Genomic DNA, 23,784 nt, shown 5'->3' on the forward strand with positions numbered 1-23,784 from the left:
AATCAGGAGACAAGTCCATAGAGAGGTGCCACCTTGCAGAACTCTGTTTGTTCTTGTTCTGAGGATAATAGAAAAAATCTGATTTGTAGCAATATTATTTCTCATCTTTCTCACTGAGGGCTAGACAGTGCTATTATGGTACAATCTTGTGGTGCAGAGGCCCTCAGAGCATACCGAGCTCTCAAGTGAAGCCTTACACTCCCAGCTGGCCTCAGACAACCTGGGGTCCTTTTCCAAAGATCAGATTCCCTCTCCATCTCCTGCGCCCTCTTTTGACCAACTCATCTCCCCAAACTAGACATCCCCCTGTGCTCTCCCTTCCCATCCCCCAGAAACCTCCATCTCTTCAAACCAGGACTTAACACATCTGCAGCCTTCCCCTCCTTTCCTAGCCTCCAGCCACAGCCTCAGCGTAGCTTTCCATCTGTGGGAACTTAGTGCCCTAAGGAAACCAGGCAGATGCTCTTTCTAGGCTTTCTCTGCCTAGAAGAGACAATGGTGAATAAAGATAAAATGTTTCATAGCGGGAGGAACAAGTAAGTCTTCCACCTAGCAGATGCAGAAGGACCAGGCATTGTCTGATCTTTTGGGCTTGATTCTCCTTTCTACTTTTCTCTCTGTCTGCTCTCACAACAGTGTGGAATTGTCTGAATAGAAATGAAAGCCAGAGGATTAATGTTGGGCAGCAATGCTCATTATTCAGCATAAAGGAACTTGACTCATTTCCCTGCACAGCTGAGATTTAGTCCTGGGGCTCCTGTTGACTCCCACCCCAAATACATCCCAAGGCTTCATGTAGTGATCAGTTCTGTTCACTATGGCTGAATATTCCCTGCAAAACTCTTTTTCCAAGGACATTTTTCTCTTCCAAAGCACTTTCCTTTCTACCTCTCCCTGCTGAAAAGTTCTGCTGAGGTGGCACTCACTTTTAAAACACAAATTAGAATAGAATAGAATAGAATAGAATAGAATAGAATAGAATAGAATAGAATAGAATAGAATAGAATAGAATAGAATAGAATATTTGTGCCACAGGACTCAGGTTTATCTTCACAACTCTCTTGATTGCATTCCTCCATCCATTGGAATTTCTCCTAACCCTGAACATCTTTAACTGTATTACAGCCAAATAGTATGGTACATATATGTCATACAACAGTGTGGATTAATTGTCTTGTGGTTAATGTCAGTAATCCAATCTCATAGATTTGAGAATGGAAAAGCATAAACTTCAAAGGTGCAAAATTACCAGTGCTGTGGCAGCTCCCAGATGTTTGGAAGTGGCGTGCCAGGTTGGTATTTAGCATCATATTCCCTGTTCACTTCCTAAGTTATATGGCTGCTTATGTTCACCATCCTTAACAATTTTCAGATTTGTTCTGTTCTTAGTGTGACTCTTGCTGGCATTGCATGTAAAACGTTCTACTGCTGTTTACGGACTGTATTTTTCTTTCATGTCCACTTCTCATTAATGTCTGTCTGTCTTCATTAGTTGCCATCCATTGTCTGGAGAATGTAGCTGCAAAGTTGGCTGGGCTGGACTCTACTGCAATGAAACCTGTCCCCCTGGATACTACGGCGAAGGCTGCCAGCTGACCTGCCCTTGCCAGAATGGTGCAGATTGTGACAGCATCACAGGGAAGTGTATGTGTGCACCGGGATATATGGTAAGTGAGAGCTTTGAATAATGGGGCATCTCATAAGGTAGCTGCAAAAAATTAAAGAGCATTTTAATCTGTTTTCACGTAATATTTGCATAAAAGTGGCCAAATGTAGGTAATTTTTCCCCATTCTATGTCCACATAATTCTCCTTTGAATAGTGTCAGATTATTACTTCTGGTTATTTACTTAACTTCAGTATTGTAAGTTTATTACTGTTACAAGGATAAAGATACGGTTTCCCATCGTATATTCTAAGTCAAGGCAACAAAAAAGATGTCAGATTATTGTCTGCCTGGAAGAGCAGAAAAAGAATTCTCATGGCCTTTCAGCATGTTCCTTGTCAGTCACACTGTGATTTTAATAGATTAAGATCTTTTAAAATGTTACAAATGATAGAGCAATTTATGTCTTTTCTGAGCATATATGGCAGGTGTCTTTTACTTGAGCATCAGAAAGAGCTTCAGACATTCTGAGGTAAACAAGCGTTACATTTTATAGATGACATATAAAATGTCTGAAGAAATCAGCCAAGATGAAACAAAAAAAATTCAGAATTAACGATTGCCAGGTTACAGCAGAAGGTATTAGGACATGGATCCACGTGCCCAGTCCTGCTACAGCTGGGCATAATGGAACTCTTGCTAGTAAGTTCCCTGGTCATCCATATGTGAAGCACCTCTTTACTTCAGGAGCACACCATGGAAGAGATTTGCGGCTATGTTTAAGAAACAATACTTCCTAAAGAAAAAAAATTATTTTCAAGAGAGAATTCCACCACAACTTCATTAGCAGTTGTCTTTCTGTAATTTGTGTCCTTAATTTTACATGATGTGTCCCCATAGGCCTATCTATATGTTTTCTGTACTATTATAGTAATTATTAGTTATAATTACTAAGTTTAGATTACTAGATTGATTACTAGAAATCAAGCTTCAGATTCAAAGATATTCTCAATATTTTTAGAGCTTCCTCTGACATTTAGCAGACAACTAAAATCTGCAGCCTCCTAGATGAGTTTTACCCTCTTGTTTTAAGTTACATCTTCAAAATGAGATAAATAAATATCTTCAAATACTAGGGTACATGAGATGTGATCTTTGACCATGTTGTAGCTCTTTCGATTTGCATTTATGAAACACGGTGGACATGGTACAGGTAGTTTTAGAAACAACAGGAGGGGAATGGCATGTTGGATCTGGACAGCAGAGCAGCCATGTCCTACCATCAGTTCCCACTGCAGTGTTTAGGGTTTTCTTGAAAAAATGTTGCAGTATTCTGCGGGGGCATATGCTGGTGTCATCTATAGGGGAAGGCTGAACAGCTGTGTGACAAGATCCATAGTGTGGGAGTCCTATGTGAGATTAGTGGGATGCTAAAGCCTTCTTAGCCTCCCTCCCTTTTAAATCCACACCTGAGCTTGTGGTCACCAACTGTCATCTCCAGTGGAATTGGAGTTATGGCCTAAAGACATTTTTATTCTCTGCTTCATGTCAACAGCAGAACCTGAAAGTTGCAGCTTCCATCGAATTTCCATGAGGGTTCTCTCAATGCCGGGTATAAACAGATTTATTGAGGTGTGAAGGGTAGGACTGTCAAAAGCATCTATGCAAGACATAGGTACTTAGAGATGTAAAAAAAAGAAGAAAAGGGCTTTGAGGTTTGATTCCCCACTCACTTACACTAACAGAAAACAAGAATTTATCTTCTCTATACAGTGGTGATACACAAGTATTAATATAAAGTGGAGGAAAGAATGAAGGCAGCAGCATGTTAGTAACACATGAAAAATAAAAAGATACCAAAATCCTCTTTCTTATCAGGAATGCTCTTCAAGTTTGCAGCACAAAAATATTTTGGGACCCTTTACTGTACACATTTTAAAAAAAGCATAGCTTGTCCAATATATATTGCTCCAAGGCAGTATTATTGCAGGCATGAAGCCTGGGAAGTTCCTATTGCATTGCTTCAAAATAATATTTAATCTCATAATAAAGAGCTTTCTTGCATTGACATTTAAACAGCTTGGTTATTGAGGATAGCTCTATAATCACTGAAGCATATTTAGGCATTAGTATCATTGCTCTCTCATAATATACTATAATCTCTGGCAATTAGTCCATGAGGGGAAGTAAAGCCTTGAAATTGCTAATTTATTGCCTCTGAAGCATATTTGTCATTCGTATGCATGCCAGATGACTTGAGTTGCAAAGGTTCTTTCAAATGCTGTAGAACATAGGCTGTAAAGAAAACTTGACAGGAATCTTTACTTCCTTCCCCGGAACGGCGGTGTCCTGCCGAGTGGCTCTTGTTTAGGCTCCATCGTCGGGGCAGGGAGGAGGTGTCAGCACTGCTTCACGACGCAGCCTGCAGGTCATGTGAAAGATGCTGTGGGGCCGGAACCCTCTCAAGGCTTGAAGTGGCTTATCTCAACGACGCACTCAAGACCAGACTTTGCCTTCAAATGTGCATGTCTGCCTCTTGCTGAGGCAATGGGGAGCTTTGCCTGCGGGTAGGATTTTGCCCTTGAATTCAGCTAGCCTGCAAGCGAGTGGCGCGACTGTTCATGAATGCAGGATGTCTCTTTTGGCAGCGCTGACAATAGAGTGATGCTAATACAGAACTGGGCAGAGCTAATTATTCAGAAAAGCCATAAATGAATCCCTCTTGCTTCTTCTAGCATGAGGCTTGGCTGATGCAGCTACAGGGTCAGGAATTTTGCCATATGATTGGAAAGAATGAAAGTGGGATCAACATCTTACATTTTACAGAAACGTTTGATCTACACACGATTTTATATAGCAGAGCAGGCTGAAGGGTTTCTAAGTAAGGGGGGAAGGAAGAGAATATGATGGGACGTGGGATATAATTGCAAAATCTAACTGCAAAGGCAGAGACGTTGGACCCATAGGACTTTTGGGTTACTGGATGCCTAGAAAACATAGTGACCAAGAAATGACAGTCTTTTCCTGACAAAGCACTCCTCCAGCCCACTTCTTTTGCACAGATGGCTTGTTTTTTAACTGTGCCCTGCCTCAGCTGTGTCAGGGCAGCTGGGCAGGGTTTCAGAATGAATCATCTGCAATCGCAGCCAAAACAGGGACATTTTGTTGGGATGCAGAACAAGCCATTAAAAACACAAAGCATCTGGTCACCTTTATTAAATGTATTAAGTAGAAAGGCAGCCATTCCATAGGTTGATATGTACATGAGAAGAAGGAAGCTAAGCAGATTCAAGTTTTAAAATAAAAATGTACATTGTAGCTCAGAAAATAATACATTATTTATTAGCTGTGACATTTCCAAAAATTCAAATGCCAAAGCTAAATATTGGTGAGCTTGCAGTTTTGGATAGAATTTCAAAACATTTTACGTCTTCTTTTTTTGATGAATATTTTGGATCAGACTCAACAACCAGATTTGCACATACCTAGCTCTGAAAACAAATTACATTGTTGTAAAGATGTTATTGGGTACCGGTACAGGTTATTTGTGTGAAGTTCTGATATGACTGTGCTCACACTAGGGGATTGCACTATTTTGACTGTATGGATGTCTAAACCACAGTGCAGACACTGTGGATGTAGATTTGGCTGAAGAGGTAGCTGAGAAATCTGAGTGATCCACAATCACGCCCAAAACAGCCCGGTTCTTGGAGGCAGCATACAGGACAATAAAAATAGGGTAATACGAGCAGAGGAGACACCACAAAACCTTCCTCCCCAAAATCACAGAGCATGTCTAGAGCTACTCCTCATATGCTCCAGCAGTAGAGTTCACACTGCAGGCCTGTTGGAAACCCTCTGCTTATTGCATCTCACTTGTGAAGGGAGGATAAAAGTTGTATCAATTTAATTAAGATGATTGCAAGGAATCATCATGATAAGCATGCCAATAGGGCACTTCCCTGAAACTGGTATTTTCAACACAGTTGAGGATTGCGTCTCAGTACTCGTGATGAATTGCCAGTGACGCTTTTCTGAAGAATGGTTTTGAAAAGCCATTCTGCTGCCATCTCATTTGTGGCAAGAAGGAATCTGATAAACATACAGGGAGTATGTTTATGTTACATACACAAACATTAGCCTTAGAAAGTATACAGAGAGATTCTTGACTGGTAGAAATTGGATCCTTACTCCCACATGCAAATAATTGCTCCTTGCAATAAATTACTTGGATGCAATTGTGGGGGTGGTGAGAGGGGTTATACTAACTTGTACCTTCCCCTCCTTTCAAATACTGCTTTAAGGTGCTCTCTTACAAGCCCACTGAAGTCAGTTGTGCAGTAGGGATGTAAAAGAAATCAGGATTTGCCCTGTCCTCTCTTCTTTTGTTTTTGGTTCATTGAATTTTATTCCTGTAATTCAATAAATGTGGTGAAGAAGGCCAGAGGATATGAATTAAATATGACAGGAGACCACAGGAATCCTGACCTTCTGTCTCACAAGGAAATCTTGAAACCAACCCCCTGCACGTACCTATCAGCGTTCTAGCTACTGAAATCATTATAAATGCCATTGAAATACAACTAGGTTCACCTTCCCCATTGCACAGCTAATTGCAACTTTCCTGAAAACAGTAGCTGTCTAGAGACCTCATCCTGTGATATGCCTTTGTTTCTTTATGGATGCTTTGTTTTCTTCCTTTGAAAAATGGATTTAACTTCAAATGCTTTCATTCTGTCTATTGTGGCAAGGAGATATGTAGTTAAAACATTTCTCAGCCCAAGACACTCTGAGAAAACTTTAACACTTATCTATGGAATGTGCGGTCAGCTTTTACTTCAGCAGGCACTTAGGTCTATATTTCACATCTAGATGACAGAACTTATATTACTTTAAAGAGTTCATCTATTTATGCTGCAATTTTTTGAAGACCTGTCTGCTTTTATTGAACCCTGCATGCTGGCAAGCAAAACTAGCACTTCATCACCAAAATGAAAGAATTCATTTTGACATTTTTCTATTCCTTGACGATATTGGTAGATCCCATACAAGCCAATCACAGTACAGGAAAGTATGGAAACTATAGGAGTGATGACCTCTTACTAGAAGTTTTTTTTCGGCTTTTGGAATGTCATTTGGATTTCCTAAGACTTTCCAAGATATATCCCAGTACTGTGCATCTATAGCCATTTGCATCTTCTGCTGATGTTGCATCAAAATTGCATTCTAAAACCATAATAAAATAATGCCTTTCAAATATATCCTGATATAAGTGGTTATGTATAGATATCTCCAGCTGAGCTCAGTGGGAATCTGTGCACTTAAGGACTGAAACACAGGCTTAATCTGGGTCTATAAGTCCATAATTTTGTCTGGTATGCCAGAGTTTCTCAACATAATGCTTTCTCTACCACAGAGGTACAAATTGCTTCCAAGGTTTACATGTACATGCCTGCACATCAGAGTAAAAGTCAGCCCCTGTCACACACAATAAACAATAGCGTGAGCACTTTGTAAAAATAAATGTATATTATAGTGCTATAAACCTATTCAAATGCATAGCAAATGTATAACAAACTTTGTAACGGATAATCTCTCAGTCAGTACAAACATCCACACACAGAGTCTCAGGCCAGTCTTAGCCTGTCCCATGCTTACCCAGTGAGTAAAATGACCAATTTACCCTTCTATAGGAATGAGGAGGACCATAATTTTGTGTAACCTATAGAGGTCATAAGGAACTTACAGGTCTAGTGTATTGAGTATTCCAGCCATGAGTGGCTTCCTTCTGGCACGTACAATATCTCTTGTTCCCTGAAGAAAACATACAGGAGAGAAAAAACAATCTTTCCCTCTATATAAAAAAAAAAAATTGAAGCCTCCTCTCCTGTCCTACACCTTTAAAATTCTCTCTGTTGTCTAAAATTTAAAAAAAGGTAAATAGAAAGGAGCACCTTATCTTATCGTCAATTGAATTTTCCCTGAAGGACCGAAATCCCAGGTAGGTCTGAAGAAATTTGAAGAATCATTGCCTGTAGGTGTTTTCTAAACACTCAAGGTTGATAAATACAAATTTATCAGAATATTCCCTCTCTTCTACATATTTGCTTTCATCTTTATTCTAAATGTATCATCCTTCACCACTTCAGAAGGAAGCAGGAAAAAATGAATGAGACTTCTTTGTCTTATATGCCCCTGGTTCAGTAGTAAAGTTATTTTATAAATTTCACAAAATTCTTAATATAAAAAATGAAACTAAGGTTGGAGATAGTGGATCTGTTTTGGGGGCTTTAACTCATTTAAATGATCTGTTTCTCTTTGAGATAATTCCAAAAGTACTTCAGTGGAAGCTCATCTCAGAGCAACAGGGCACCTCATCAAAAGGTTTAGAAAGAAAAGACGAGGGGAAAAAATCTTCAATAGAGCCTGTCTCCTTTTATCCTTGATTTACCGAGCATATCAGTTACCCCCCTTTGTTAAGAGCTCTTTTCATTTATAGGTATAAAATAAATTCAACCATTTTATCAAGATGTTCTTGTTACCAGCCACCAGTTATAAATTTTACTTGCTGTAGGTGGGGAAAAGATTTTCTGGCACAGCAGTTGTCCAATTAACTGGAGTATTACAGGGAACAGAAATAGTTTGCCCAGTCTCATTGCATGAATTACCTAGATGCACAAGGAAGATGCATTTTCTTCTCCCTGGTTTCCTATTTGTATTCATAATCCAATGTCTCAAAACCGTTGTGAATGGCTAGCAGTAGTGGCAATGGGTACACAAAAAAGCATCCATACAGTGCAGGTGGGTTTGAGCGTAGGCTGTAGCTGGGAGTGAGTGAATTATTGATTAATAATAAAAGTAAAACAAGTTGTCCTGTAAGTAGTGGAGCTAAAAGAGCCTTGTTTTCCACCGATTTCTATCCTTAGTCCCCTGGCCTTTCCTACCCCACTGTGGTAACCCTGTCTCTCTGTCAGGTCTCCTATGACACGTTAGCTAGCAAAGGACACTCAGATGGGCTCACGGACCTCAAATTCACATAATCCCCTCCCTGCATAACCAGGTTGAAAGTACCATGCATCGCATTCCCTAAAAAGGAAAGGATTTTGCCTGAACAAAGACTGAATATTAAATCATGACGTGGAAGAAATTGATTCCCGTGCTGTCTTTGAACTCCTTCCTATTTATTGGTTTTTCCTTTGTTTCCCCTCAATTATTCAGCAGTTCTTAGCAGACTTCATTTTAGGGTGTTTGGGAATATCCCTCTGTAGCCTTGACTAATTCCTCAGCTACCGTTGAAGTAAAGAGACATAGACAACAGAAAGGCAAAACCAATCCAAGAGCGCTATCACTGGTGATCCAAGAAGCAGCGCAAGACTGCTTGGATACAAAGAGAGTAGTGGGATGCAGCTGAAGAAACAGCAAAAAGACCTGGCAGTCGAAGTGTTCTGAACAGTTTTTCCAAACAGATCTTTGAGAAGATCATTTTATCAAAGTCAGCAGGAAGGAAATGCAGTCTCTTTGGTAACAGATATCAATGTGAGTTTTAGGTCTGGGGGTAAAGTGAAAGACAGGGATATGGGAAATTCAACTAAAATAACTTTTAAAAAATGGAAGATGTAACTGTGCCCTGGGAAACCATGATGCGAAAAGTTAAAAATTATATTCACATGGTGCTTGTAAAGTGGATAAAGGTGAAAATGCTATTAATTGTGAGACAATCAGTCACAATAACACAATCAGGTCCTCTATACTAACTATGGCTGCATCCTAGATTCCCCTTTCCTGGTTCTGATCTCTGAGGAATGCATTGCCCTTCGAACTTGCATTTTCTTGGTGTCTTCTAGATGGAGATAAGTCTGAAAACTCATCTGATGATAATTTTTTCTAAGCTTACAAATTACTTCACAAGTGGATGTGGAACAAGAAGCGGGCAACAAAAACCACTCTGTTCCATACAGCCTAATTAAGAGTGAGCTGAAAAATTGTTCTTGAAGTGAAAGAACTGTCACTTTCTAGTTGTACGGAAGTTTTTCTGTCAGGTGGGCTGCATGTTGGTAGGTCTGAGTTTATTAACATAAATCAAAATGTCTCATGCCCAATGTTTTGGTACATTCCTCACATAAATAGAGCTGGTCAGGAATCATTTGTACCTATCAGGATTTTTGCATATTCATAGACCAGAAGAAAACTACCTCTGAATTGTATCTTGATATCCCTTTTCATTGATGACCTCTGAATTTTCTTACTCACTTCTCTATGCATACAAAAGTACATATTTATGTGCGTAAAATGGCTATACTTTTATTTTTTGTAGGCCATTGGGACTAATAACAGACTATAAAGTTTTGCATCCCTAAGCTACTAGATCTGATCCAGGCCAGGTCAGTACAGATTGAAAATTATCTTCTCTTGGCTGTGCAGTGGCCTGCATGAAATGACTTTGATCTCAGTCCAGCTCCCTGTGGATCAGTATGTACATCACAAACCCCATTTCTATCAGCAGTGACTGGCAAATTTGCTGGCAGACTGAGCCATTTTACCATTTTACCTTCACAAACCATTGCTTCAGGTCAAGCTTGGTGGCGTGGCTGTGTGATCCATTTCAAAGGCCCTGTAGGACTTTTTGTGAGGCCAAACAGCACAGATACTCAGAGCTTTCGGAACAGCACCCTTCATAAGCATTGCAAGCCACCCAGATTGTACTGCATCTTTCTTAAATGGCAGGTGCCTTTCTGAAAAGTTGTCCTGGTTTCGGCTGGAATAGAGTTAAATTTCTTCCTAGTGCTGTGTTTTGGACTTAGTATGAGAAGAATGTTGATAACACTGATGTTTTTAGTTGTTGCTAAGTAGTCTGCTAGTCAAGGACTTTTCAACTTCCCATGCTCTGCCAGGTGCACAAGAAGCTGGGAGGGAGCATAGCCAGGACAGCTAGCCCAACTGGCCAACAGGGTATTCCATACCATATGACGTCATAAATAGTATATAAATAGGAGGCATGGTCCAGGAAGTAGCAATCGCTGTTTGGGCATTGCTCGGTGGGTGGTGAGCAATTGCCTTGTGCATCACTCGTTTTGTATATTCTATCATTGTTGTTGTTGTTGTTGTTGTTATCATTTTCTCTTCCTTTTCTGTTCTATTAAACTGTCTTTATCTCAATCCACAAATTTTACCTTTTTTTTTTTTGATTCTCTCCCCCATCCCATTGTGGGGGGAGGAGTGAGCAAGCGGCTGTGTGGTGTTTGGCTGCCTGCCAGGTTAAACCACAACAAAAGTCGATCCACTTCTGAGATGGCCCTGCCGCATGTAGACTAGGAAACAATGAACATCATCTCAATGCAAAGAAACTGGATGCGGCCTAAACCCAGTATTTCAATAACAACTCACAAATGGATTCTTCTGGCTCTGCTGTATTACAGAAGAAGATATCTTACATTCAGATCCCAACAGGGAAGATCATTATGTGGAGGCCACCTGTGTATTCCCAGGCTTTCAGACTAAGCCACTCCCCTGTTGATTTTTATATCAATGAACCAGGTGCTTGCTGCCTATTCGGCTTGTTGGTGTTCTCCCCCCGGAGCTCGTATTGACCAATTAGACATTTCTGCTGGAGCACCGGCAGCCACAGCATTTAGGAGCCTGTGTTCTCCTAAACCCTGACAGTCTTCATGTCAGCGGCTGGCTGCAGGAGCCATAATGAAGGGTCTTCTCTCACTTCAGGGCGTTGGTTGTATGCTTTTGAGCAGGTGAGCTATTGTACCGGAGTATTTAACAAGGTCACTGGATGCACAAGACACAGTGGGTCTCCCTCAGTTGTGGAAACTGCATCCCTTTCTTTGAATTCAATGGAATTTTTCAGACCCTTTTATGAACTACTTCTGTTTCATTTTGTTTGCTTGCTCTCTCAATGTACAAGCTTCAGAAATTGTCTGTGACAGCTCAAATTCTACTTTGTCAGCCCAAGTTTACCTGAACACAACTGCTAGCTTTGGTGGGATTGTCCCAGATATATGAGAGTGGTGTTTGTCTCAGTGACTGCCTCTACTAATGAGAACTTATTCAGTCACACACAGTGTCTATAATTTGATAAGAACTGTGAGCAAATCCCAGGTCTCCTCCTCTTTCTTCTTATATTTACTTTTACTTCTGGGCTCTGCTGCAGTTTTATTTACCTGAATAACTCCAAAGTTTTCATAAGTGGGTCCAAAGGAACCAACTTCATATAGAAAGCCTGAATGCCTCTGCCTTTGTTGCTAGTTGACATATTTCCTGTATTTTATCCTTAATTGGCAATGTGGCTGTGTCAAATTGCATTTCCTTTCCTGTAGCCTCATTCAGAATCAGTGGAACTCAATATTCTGTTCAGACTGAGTTATTTGATCTGAATTTTGCAGAGGAATAAACCGCTTGCCAATAGCAGTGTCTCTTTTCATCTATTAAGCTTCTAAATGTATATATCTTTATCCACACTATCTGTGGATCTATGCATAAAAGTGTTGGTATCTGACTCTCCTGATAGTTCAAATTGCAAACTGACTTCATTATAACTACCTAAGTACAGGATTTAAGTTACAGGTCAGTTTTTCATTTTATTTTCTATCTAACTGTACTGTCAAAGGAAAAGACACTATCCTTTACAATCAGACATGTATAAATGGAAAGTCCTGGTGTGTTTTCTTATGCCAAAGAGCAACTGAAATTTTACCAGATCTTGAACTCTTTTGCTGTAGGTTTTTGGATTTAGGAATATCTGTGAAAGTTTGAAGGGGATATCTGTTTATCTGCCTGTGCATGATTGCCAGGTTATTTACCAGCTTTTCCGAAGGTACATCGCAAACCCCATTAGCTTAAAGTTGTCATATCTTTTCTTTTTTAGATGCTTTCTTTTTTTGCTTTGATCCTTCCACTTACGGATCATGCAGCTCAGAACCAAGGTCAACCACAGGTGTTAGCATCATCAGCCCCACACCTGCATATTTTCCATCCACATTGCTGCTTCTGTGGCTTCAGTGCTCTTAGCAAGAGACCAGGTGAGGATACCTGCTGTGTACAGCACATTTAGCTCCTCCGGGACTCAGTCCATCCAGTCTGCGTGAACAAGAGTTCAGGCATGCACTGATGTACTGAACTTGTTTGGCAGCTTCTGCTGCAGAAAGGGGCAGGTCTCAGCTAGTGACCACACTGGTGAGTGCAAACAGTGTGCGTGGTAGGGAAATTTAGATTTGAGACTATGCCTGGACATTATCCTTAATTGTATAGTACAATAGCCGTAGAAGAATTCTAAAAGAAAGTTTGCAAATGATGCAAAACTATTGGGATTGTCAAATAGAAAGATAGTAGGAAATTTGGGGAAAGTTTTCATGTTACTGAATGACTGGGTAGGTTGAAATTCAGTGTTCAAAAATGTAGAGTAATAGACGTCGGGAAAATAATGTTAAGTAAATACAAAAGAGGTGAGTTCTTATTTAATTCCTACCATTCAGGGAAAGAGATCAGACAATCACAGTGGATAGTTTTTTGAAAAACCTCTGGCACCAGTCAAAAAACAAACGAATCCAGAGCACCAGATAGAATAGTTAGAATGATCAGGAAGAGGACAAAACAGGATGGAAAAACCATTTTTGTGGTATTGTGTAAACCCATAATATATCTAAATCTCAAATTACTGCGTACAGTTTGGCTGATTCCTGCTTACAAAGGATATAATGGAAGTAGCGAATGGTGACAAAGATCATCTTTTATATGGAATAGCTTCTATACAAAGAGTGACTTGATAAGCTAGAACTCAGCTCAGAAAACAGATGGCTGAGGAAGGATACCACAGAGATCTATGCAACTGTGGATGGGGCATAGAACATGAACAAGAAATGGTTATTTACTATTTCTAATAACACAGGAAAAAGGGGCAACCAATTAAATGATTGCACAGCAGATTTAAAGACAAAGATGGTGCTTTTCACAGAATGCGTAATTAAATTGTGAAATGGCTCCCATAAAATGAGAATAAGAGAGTAGGATGATTTTGCTTAGAAAAGGGGTCACCGAGGGTAGATATGTGAGAGTTCTCTTACACCATGGGGGAAGGGGAAGAAGGAAGGCATGTTTGCTATTTATCACAGTATAAGAAGTTTCCCAATTAAAAATCAGGCAGTGGATTTGAAGCAAACACATAAAGATAATTTTTCTCCTTTGTATTTATAATTAAACTGTGGATCTTCTTGCCAGAGGATGTCATAGAGGCTGAAAGTATAAATTATACCTTTTATTTCCTGGTTTTGCAATGTTCTTTTTGCAGAACTGTTCAGACTTGTCAGCCAGAGCCCAAATTTATTATTGCAAAAAAGTCAGGAGGCCACAATTGTTCTACAAGGTAGATATTGGACTGTGCCATTCAGGCTATGTGGACAGAGCAAAAACCACCTCTAATTTCCAGACAAAGGTACTCCCATAAAACAGCTGGTGCAGAATTGTCATAGCCAGCTCCGAATTCTCACTCTGAAGTGCCCTGCACTGCACTGAAGTGCTCCTCTGTATTTCCAGATGACTTAGGCTTCTGTTAGCCACTGATCTATTCTGCCCAATTCTGGGAAAGAAAATGATGGAACTGCACATAGTGTGTTAAAATCTTTCCTTTGCCATAGTAATAACTCCAATTCAGACGCCTCCATTTAAAAAAGCAGAAGAAAACAGCTTTTTTTGTCTTTACCAGTAGTATTCAAGGAGACTGCGCTTTAGTATTTTGACATACTTAGCTAGCTTCTGTCCCACAGTTTGGACACAAGTAGCCTGTTGAGTACATCACGAAGAGCACATGTACCAAGGATATACTTCTCAGGCATGTAAATACTTTCCACTGACTTGAAATAATGCACATTATGCCTGGGCCATTTTACCTTTTGGGACATTTAATTGTGATACAGCCATGTTTTTTGGAGCATTTTAGAATAGCAGCTGATCAAAGTTCATTATAGTAACAGCAATGAGCCCCACAGGTGTTTGACTCTTTATCGCTTCCCCAGAGTTAAGTTTAAAATATTCTGAGAGCCTGCTCCCTGCCTTACCTGAATAAATCTGAAGTGGCCCTATTCCAGATTTAAATTGCTTTAACTAAACAGAGGACTTGGTTATCCAGCTGGCCCCATAATGTACATTAGTAATCCTCCTGATATAGATGTGATTGACCTGCCTTGATAATATATCTTCCCATTAAGTAAATCTAAACTCACGTATTATAGATGTTTTCATTTCCACCTGAAATACCTGCTCCACAAACAATCTCCTCAGCTCCACTGTGAACAGAGTTAGGAGTTTGTTTCCGTATCTTGCCCTTACGTAGCCAACTGCTGGGGGTGGCTGAGCTCTGCACACCCATCAGATTTAGCTGAACACTGACCTCCATCATGTTTTCTGAACTGTGCATGGCTATGTTGCTTGTACTCCATTACAGGCTGCCCGTGGGAGGCTGTCCTCTCAGGTATGATGCGCCGTCTCACCAGATGAAATGTCCCGAGGAAAAGATGTGGGAGTTGTTCTACCCAGCCTAAATCCAATCTCCTATTTTTGGAGAGGTCCCTTCTGGATAAATCTGTTTTGTGATATTTTATTAGGTGAAAAATGCTGACTATATAGAAGAATCTTGTTCAGAGGTTGACGATCACTCCACACTACTTTCCTTGTGAACACATTTAATTATATGATGCTGTATTCATTGCCTCGCTGACACTAAAGTGCTCTGCAGTTAAGGCCTAAATACTAAACCAGGCAGATATTCAAGCGTTGTAAAGTTAGTCTAGATTTTTTTGCCACCAACAGTGCTACACTGATTTACGGGAGCCAGGGGAAGGGTGCTATCTCTTGCCTGCTCTCTTTATTGAATTCTCTTTCTTTTTTTTAATGCACATATTTAGGTGCATATTGAACAGTAGGAATGGATTTTTTTAATTGCATATAACTGACTGATATTGGGCATATTTTTAGTGCAAACTAGAAAACTATTCCCTGGTGGTGAGGGGGATTATAGTGCTCACTGACAGAAATCCAGCTCAGGTTTGCTGAGTTTTAGTATGCAAAATCCAATTTTTTTAATGAATGTTCTATTTGTATTTGTTTTCACTTGATTTCATGGAGGCAAAAAACCCTCACAAAGCTAGAATTTGCTGCCTTTATTCTTAGAGAGTACTGCTCCACTTCATCATCTGTTTTATTGTGCCAGAGCATTGTTCCTTTTGGATGTATGAAGCATGTTGGAACTAAGATGCTGGAGGACAGGAGAGCGGTGAGATTCTGCACACCCTCCGCTTCAAAAGATGAGACCTATCCTGCACACACAGTGTCTATTAGTGTGCCTGTGCGGGTTTACTGTACCGCGGATCGTGCGGTGCATGCACATGGAGAAAACCCTCTCTGTGCCTGGAGTGAGGGCACCCAGGGCTCTGCTGCCGCCAGCGCTGTCGGTGCAGCTCGCCTCCGTCACGTCTTTCCCATGAGTTAGTGGGGCAGGGACGTATTCAGACACAGACCTCGGGGCCCATGCCTTGGATTCCCTGGATGTTTGAAAGGACCCTGAGCCAATGTGCAGTGCCTGACTCCTTAGATGCATAGATCTTTGCATCCTGCACAATAAATCCCGCACAGTTGGGATTTACTGTGCTGGAAACCATGAGCTCTGTGCAGTTAATTCCAGCTCTACATATGCATACCTGGTGCCCAGACTGAAAGGCTGCACAAGTTCTCCAATCTTGATAAGTACAAATTACTCTCCAGGTAGCCAAATCCTAATCAAAGGCTTTCCTAAGCTGTGGCCAAAGGCTTCCTGGATGTGTGGTCAATGCAATGGGGAAGGCCCCTTCTGGGAAGATGTATGGATTATTGTTGCTCTGAAACCCATACAGCTCTGGGACCGTAGGTATACTCCTTTTTTTTGAAATAAAAATAATGCAAATATACTGTTAATGTATCTCGGATCAATTGTGAGGCTGTGCAATGGGAAACAGAAAAACCCAGATGAGGGAATGAGAGGCTCTAGGGGCCCCACAGGCCAGAAAAGAGAATCTGGCCCAGGTTCTTAGAATCATAGAATCATAGAATCATAGAATCATACAGGTTGGAAAAGACCTCTAAGATCATCGTGTCCAACCATCAACCCAACACCACCATGCCCACTACACCATGTCCCTAAGGGCCTCATCTACACGTCTTTTAAATACCTCCAGGGATGGTGACTCCACCACTTCCCTGGGCAGCCTGTTCCAAGGCCTGACCACTCTTTCAGTAAAGAAATTTTTCCTAATGTTCAATCTAAACCTCCCTTGGCACAACTTGAGGCCATTTCCTCTTGTCCTATCGCTAGTTACTTGGGAGAAGAGACCAACACCCACCTCGCTACACCCTCCTTTCAGGTAGTTGTAGAGTGCGATGAGGTCTCCCCTCAGCCTCCTCTTCTCCAGGCTAAACAACCCCAGTTCCCTCAGCCGCTCCTCATAAGACTTGTGCTCCAGGCCCTTCACCAGCTTCGTTGCCCTCCTCTGGACGCGCTCCAGCACCTCCATGTCCTTCTTGTAGTGAGGGGCCCAAAACTGGACACAGTATTCGAGGTGCGGCCTCACCAGTGCCGAGTACAGGGGCACGATCACCTCCCTATTCCTGCTGGCCACACTATTTCTGATACAGGCCAGGATGCCGTTGGCCTTCTTGGCCACCTGAGCACACTGCCGGCTCATGTTCAGCCGGCTGTCAACCAGTACCCCCAGGTCCTTTTCCTCTGGGCAGCTTTCCAGCCACTCTTCCCCAAGCCTGTAGCGTTGCCTGGGGTTGTTGTGGCCGAAGTGCAGGACCCGGCACTTGGCCTTGTTGAATCTCATACAGTTGGCCTCGGCCCATCGATCCAGCCTGTCCAGGTCCCTCTGCAGAGCCTTCCTACCCTCCAGCAGATCAACACTCCCGCCCAGCTTGGTGTCGTCTGCAAACTTACTGAGGGAGCACTCGATCCCCTCGTCCAGATCATTGATGAAGATATTGAACAGGACCGGCCCCAAAACTGAGCCCTGGGGAACACCGCTCGTGACCGGCCGCCAACTGGATTTAACTCCGTTCACCACAACTCTCTGGGCTCGGCCGTCCAGCCAGTTTTTTACCCAGCGAAGAGTGTACCTGTCTAGGCCGTGAGCCGCCAGCTTCTCTAGGAGAATGCTGTGGGAGACAGTGTCAAAGGCCTTACTGAAGTCCAAGTAGACCACATCCACTGCCTTTCCCTCATCCACTAGGCGGGTCACCTGGTCATAGAAGGAGATCAGGTTGGTCAAGCAGGACCTGCCTTCCATGAACCCGTGCTGGCTGGGCCTGATCCCCTGGTTGTCCCGGACATGGCTCGTGAGCACCCTCAAAACCAACCGCTCCATGATCTTCCCCGGCACCGAGGTCAGGCTGACCGGCCTGTAGTTCCCCGGATCCTCCTTCCGGCCCTTCTTGTAGATGGGAGTCACATTGGCGAGCCTCCAGTCGTCCGGGACTTCCCCAGTTAACCAGGACTGCTGGTAAATGATGGAGAGCGGCTCGGCAAGCTCCTCCGCCAGCTCCCTCAGAACCCTCGGGTGGATCCCATCCGGCCCCATAGACTTGTGAACATCCAGGTGGCATAGCAGGTCATGAACTTCATCCTCTTGAATTATGGGGGGTTTATCCTGCTTGTCGTCCCTGTCTTCCAGCTCAGGGGGCTGAGTACCCTGAGGATAACCATTCTGACTACTAAAGACTGAGGCAAAGAAGGCGTTGAGTACCTCAGCCTTTTCCTCATCCTTGGTGGCAACGTTCCCCCCCGCATCCAATAGAGGATGGAGATTCTCCTTGGCTCTCCTTTTGTCATTAACATACTTATAAAAGCATTTTTTGTTGTCTCTCACGACAGTGGCCAGGTGGAGTTCTAGCTGGGCTTTTGCCTTTCTAATTTCCTCTCTGCACGACCTAACGCGATCCCTGTACTCTTCCTGAGTTGCCTGACCCTTCCTCCACAAGTGATAAACTCTCCTTTTTTCCCTGAGTCCCAGCCAGAGCTCCCCGTTCAGCCAGGCCGGTCGCCTTCCCCGCCCGTACTTCTTGCGGCACATGGGGACAGCCCGCTCCTGCGCCTTTAAGACTTCCTTCTTGAAGAACGTCCAGCCTTCCTGGACCCCTTTGCCCTTCAGGACCGTCTCCCAAGGGATCCTCTCGACCAGTGTCCTGAGCAGGCCAAAGTCCGCCCGCCGGAAGTCCATGGTAGCGGTTTTGCTGGCCCCCCTCTTTACTTCACCAAGTATCGAGAATTCTACCATTTCATGGTCGCTAAGCCCAAGCCGACCTCCGACCACCACATCTCCCACCAGCCCTTCTCTGTTCGTGAACAGCAGGTCAAGCGAGGCATCTCCCCTGGTGGGCTCGCTTACCAGCTGCGTCAGGAAGTTACCCTCCACACACTCCAGGAACCTCCTCGACTGTTTCCTCTCTGCCGTGTGGTATTTCCAGCAGACATCCAGAAAGTTGAAGTCCCCCACAAGAACAAGGGCTAGCGACTGGGAGACTTCTGCCAGCCTCTGGTAGAATATTTCGTCTGCCTCCTCTTCCTGGCCAGGTGGTCTATAACAGACCCCCAGCAGGATATCTGCCTTGTTGGCCTTCCCCTCATCCTTACCCACAAGCACTCGACCTCGTCATCACTATCATTGAGCTCTAGACAGTCGAAGCATTCCCTAACATACAGGGCTACTCCACCGCCTCTCCTTCCTCGCCTGTTCCTTCTGAAAAGCTTATAGCCGTCCATTGCAGCACTCCAATCGTGCGACTCATCCCACCACGTTTCCGTGATGGCGACTAGGTCATAGCTACCCCGCTGCACAATGGCTTCCAGCTCCTCCTGTTTGCCGCCCATGCTGCGTGCATTGGTATAGATGCACTTGAGCTGGGCTGCCGATTTCTCCCCCGACAATGGCGTGCGGACCCTAGGCTCTTCTCTAGAGAGCCTGGTTTTATCCCCGTCCCCTTTCAAATCTAGTTTAAAGCCCTCTCGATGAGCCCGGCCAACTCACACGCGAGAATCCTTTTCCCCCTGCGAGACAGCTGAACTCCGTCCGTCGCCAGCAGGCCCGGTGCCATGTAAACCTCCCCGTGGTCAAAGAAGCCAAAATTCTGTTGATGGCACCAGCCCCTGAGCCACGTGTTGATCCGATGAGTTTTCCTGTTCCTTTCGGTGTTCCGCCCCGCCACTAAAGGGATCGAGGAAAAAACTACCTGTGCTCCCGATCCTCCTACCAGTCGCCCCAGCGCCCTGAAGTCCCTTTTGAAGGCCACCCTTCTGTGGCCTTACTGAGGGAGTAACATGTGTTGCGCAAGTAGCAGCCTGTAGCAGGCCACAGCAAATACATAAAATAGGAATCCACAAAGTTCAGCCAGATTTTGTACAAACAATTTGGAAAAAACAAACCACAGTTGCTTTGTGGTAACTTTTACTCCCCTCACAATCAGTGCTCCCAGCTTTGCTTTTGTGTAACAAAGGCTTTGGCTATAACCAGTAAAATGAAATTAAAAAGTATTTTAATAAAGTACTGTAAGTACTTAAAATTAACATTATTTATAATAATTTTACTTACTAATCTCTTTATAACAAATAAAGTTTCCATTTTGTTTGGGTGCATGTTTTGCTGAATACTTTTGATCAAACACCAAATTTAAGGATTATTATCAGGATGACTCATTTTGAAGTTGGCATTTTATGTGAAATTTACTGTATGAATTAGCATATTAGCACAAATTCAGAGGTGAAGTGCTGACATCCATTTGTAAGTCCTTGTAAGATTATAGGAAGCAAAGCGGTAAGTTCTTCCCGCTCCCAAAGGTAGCTGTTCTTGGTCCTTACGGCACGTCCAGGTTTTACAGTATGCTCAGAGGACTGTGATGCCACTGAGGTGCAGATTGGGGAAAGCTTTGCAGATGGCTGTTGGAAGTGCTGTATGATTTAATGAAAGACTTCGGCATTCAGGACTGCCAATGGTTGTGTCTTTGGATGAGTCATGAGCTGTAGAGTCACTTTTTAAGCAAAAGAAAGCTCTTTCCCATCCTTTCCACCTTACCCCATCTTCTCCCATAAAAAGGGCAAAGGGAAAAGGAGACTGAATAAGGTCATCAGTGGTTTCATTGTGCCGTTTTAGATGTATATCAAGCTACATCATATAATGTTGCGAAGTGGATAAAGGAACATTTGTCAGTTCTTAGTAACAGTGATTACCTGCAAACTGAATGCTTGTCGTCTTCGGGGCACAAGATCCTTCCCCAACCTTTTTTCTGCATTTTATCATTAGCACCAATAATAGCATCTGCAGGGAGTAATTAGTAACACCCAGAGGGGAAAGGAATTCTGCCAGAGGACATCATTATGTCTGGAAAACTAAAGATGCTGTATGGTAAGGTCATGAATAAATTGCTTGAGTCTGGGGTGGAGGAGAAGACCGATAAAAGTACAAAGTTTCCTACTGCTGCTAATACGCTTATGAAGAGCACATTAATTTCCACTGGAACACCATTAGGGAAATTAGTTTGTTCTGACAGTTTGTGTTGCTGGATACCATATGTTTACCTTGAGGGAATGTTTGTGGAGAACCACTTTGGGTTAATTGTAAATGTCACAATTAAATAAGTAAATATACAGAACTGTATCTGTGATCTGCATCACTGCACAGACACTGTGTACCAGCACACTGGTGTGCCCCGTAATGTGTGTACATATAAATATATACTTTTATGTATCAAATCCATCCCAATCAGCTTATCTGGACACACAGGCATCAGGTACAAACAGCACCTGCATTTTGTCTTTCTGATCTGTTTATCATTACATACATATGGCACTGCACCATGCCCTTCTTTCTGTTTAGTGCCTGCACTGTGAGCTCTGAGAACTGAGCATCGAGCTTCCCTGTTGCTGGTGACAGTGTTGCACCTCTAATTCAGCTGGCACAAAAAAGGCGAGGAGGGGGAGAGGGAGGAAATCAGAGACCGTGTTAAAAATCTCAGATTAGTTGGAGTCACATTACAGATTACCAAAGGTTCAAATATGTTGCCTTTCAGTGTTGTCAGTCCCCCCTAATAATCTGCATGGGAGTTGAGGATTTTCAGCACCTTGACAGATGAAACCTTAAGAACACTCAAACAAACCTGTCACATAGGTCTTTATCATGCAAACTTGAGGCCAGGTTCAATAACACCCCTGTTAGTCTTCTGCATTGCAGAGGCCTTGAAAAATTGATTTTCTGTTTTGCCACTGACTTCAGTGGAACCAGGCTTTAGCCCTCCAAGGCAAATTTATTCCTGTATACTGTAGCTACCTCTAAAATTTTTAATTTCACATCCTTAAATAGACAAACTTTGAGACAGACCAGGTGTGGGTGCAGACTTCACCAGGTGTTGTTGACCATTGCTGGGTTATTAACTCCCCATATGTTTTGGGATATCCTTTTTTTTTTCCTTTGAAAATGCATTTTCACAGATTTAAAGGCCCGATCCAAAATGTACAGGAATAAATACAAATCTTTGTATTGAACACCGGAAAAGGATTTTAAAGGGAGTTGGTCATTGTTTACAGCAGGAATATATTTTTAACAGAAACAAGAAATCTAATCTGTTAGGGCAACATTAATCCAGGGAAAACGCTTTCTGAAGTGTCCAGAGCTTGTTAACACAGCTAACACCTAAGGCAGCAGTGTGTCTTTAAGCTCTACTAATATTGTACAATAATAATTTTTGTGGAAGAAAGTCTTCCCCTCTCCCTGAAGAGAAACAAGACATATTATTGACTGCCATCCGGAAAGATGTATGCTCTGGCCCTCGTGAGTCTATTAATATTTGATGCTGATGGATGTGAGCTGGCAGCCTGAGTTATTAATGGAGTTTGGTTCCTTGGACCTAACCCTCAATACATAGGAGAGATTTAACAATAACAAGAACTGGATGCCCAAACCTCTCCTGGTGCTAGAAAGGTCTGTCATTTAGTTTCAGCAACAATTAGTTAGTATTTCTGAAGTACTTAAAGGTATGGAAGATCGTATAGATGGTGTTAGTTACATTAGTGCCACCATTCAGTTTGATTTAAAGCTGACTTTTTAGGGTCCCAGGGATCACAGATCCCCCACCTGTATCTTTGCTATGTTGGGATACTCCCATCAGATTTGGATTGCAAACAAAAAAAGGCTCACTCGTGTTAGCTTCCGAGCAGCTGTGTGGAGATGTGGGACACCCTGTCCTTGGTTGTACGGAGGTGCCATCTCGCAGATTGGGGCCTGGGAAGGTGTAATGCAAAGCGGAGGGCAGGAACATGCTGCGTCACACACGGAGCGGGGCGTTTACTGGAGCTGGCCCTGATCCCACATCCCGTAAAGAAAGTTTTTCCATTGATTATGTTAGAGTCAGATTGGACCCCCGAAATTAGGAAAGAATACATTGGATAGATTTTTGATATTTTGATAAACTGGGCCTTCTAACTGAAAATGATGAAGAAAATGAAGCGCTTTTGAAAGTTTGTGATGTCCATATGGATCATTCTGACTTAGAAAATAGAGATATAAAATACCAAGCTATTTATAGCTAGATTTCTTAATATAGCTTTAACATTTTCAGGGGTATACCTTTGATTGAATTAGCTACTCCTTCCTACCATGTATACCACATCCAGGCATTTCACTACTCTCATTAACCTCCTGATCTTAATAGAAAAAAGAATAATCAACATAAGAAGCACAGCTGTTGACTAATTTTACTAAATAGGATAGAAATATAAAGTACCATATTGCAAGAGTAAAGATTCAATACACAACATTTGAAATCAGTTTAATAGAATATATAACTCATTAACAACTGGATAGACGTATACTGCGGCATTATTCCCTTGGGCAGGTGGTGAGAGGGAGGTGGAATTTACATATCTTTAACAGTACCTGAATGCATTTTATTTCATAGGTCATTCTCCCAAATCAAGTTCAAAATGTTAATAACGGGGTGTGCATTTATAATTAATAAAATCTTAGAGCCAGTGCTATAGTTCAAGTGCATTTTCCTCTTATGTAATTAAGAAGTTAAGTGTATTTGGCAGTTGTCACTCAGAGAGCTCTGAAGGGCTCGCTTGTCAAACCCGGGGATAGAAATCTCATTAAGCCAGTTATTTTT

The 23,784-nt window shown here is 42.3% G+C and overlaps 1 protein-coding gene across 2 annotated transcripts in view; it reads left to right on the forward strand.

Annotated features, from left to right (window-relative positions):
• Window positions 1–23,784, forward strand: part of MEGF11 (multiple EGF like domains 11) — a 213,583-nt gene that overhangs the window by 126,297 nt on the left and 63,502 nt on the right. For both annotated transcript variants that reach the window (XM_075159743.1, XM_075159742.1), the window contains exon 7: window positions 1,493–1,667. In XM_075159743.1, coding sequence (XP_075015844.1) covers window positions 1,493–1,667 — 175 coding nt within the window. The remainder of the gene's footprint in view (window positions 1–1,492; window positions 1,668–23,784) is intronic.

The sequence above is a fragment of the Calonectris borealis genome, chromosome 11 (genome assembly GCF_964195595.1).
Source record: "Calonectris borealis chromosome 11, bCalBor7.hap1.2, whole genome shotgun sequence".
Lineage (NCBI taxonomy): Eukaryota > Metazoa > Chordata > Aves > Procellariiformes > Procellariidae > Calonectris > Calonectris borealis.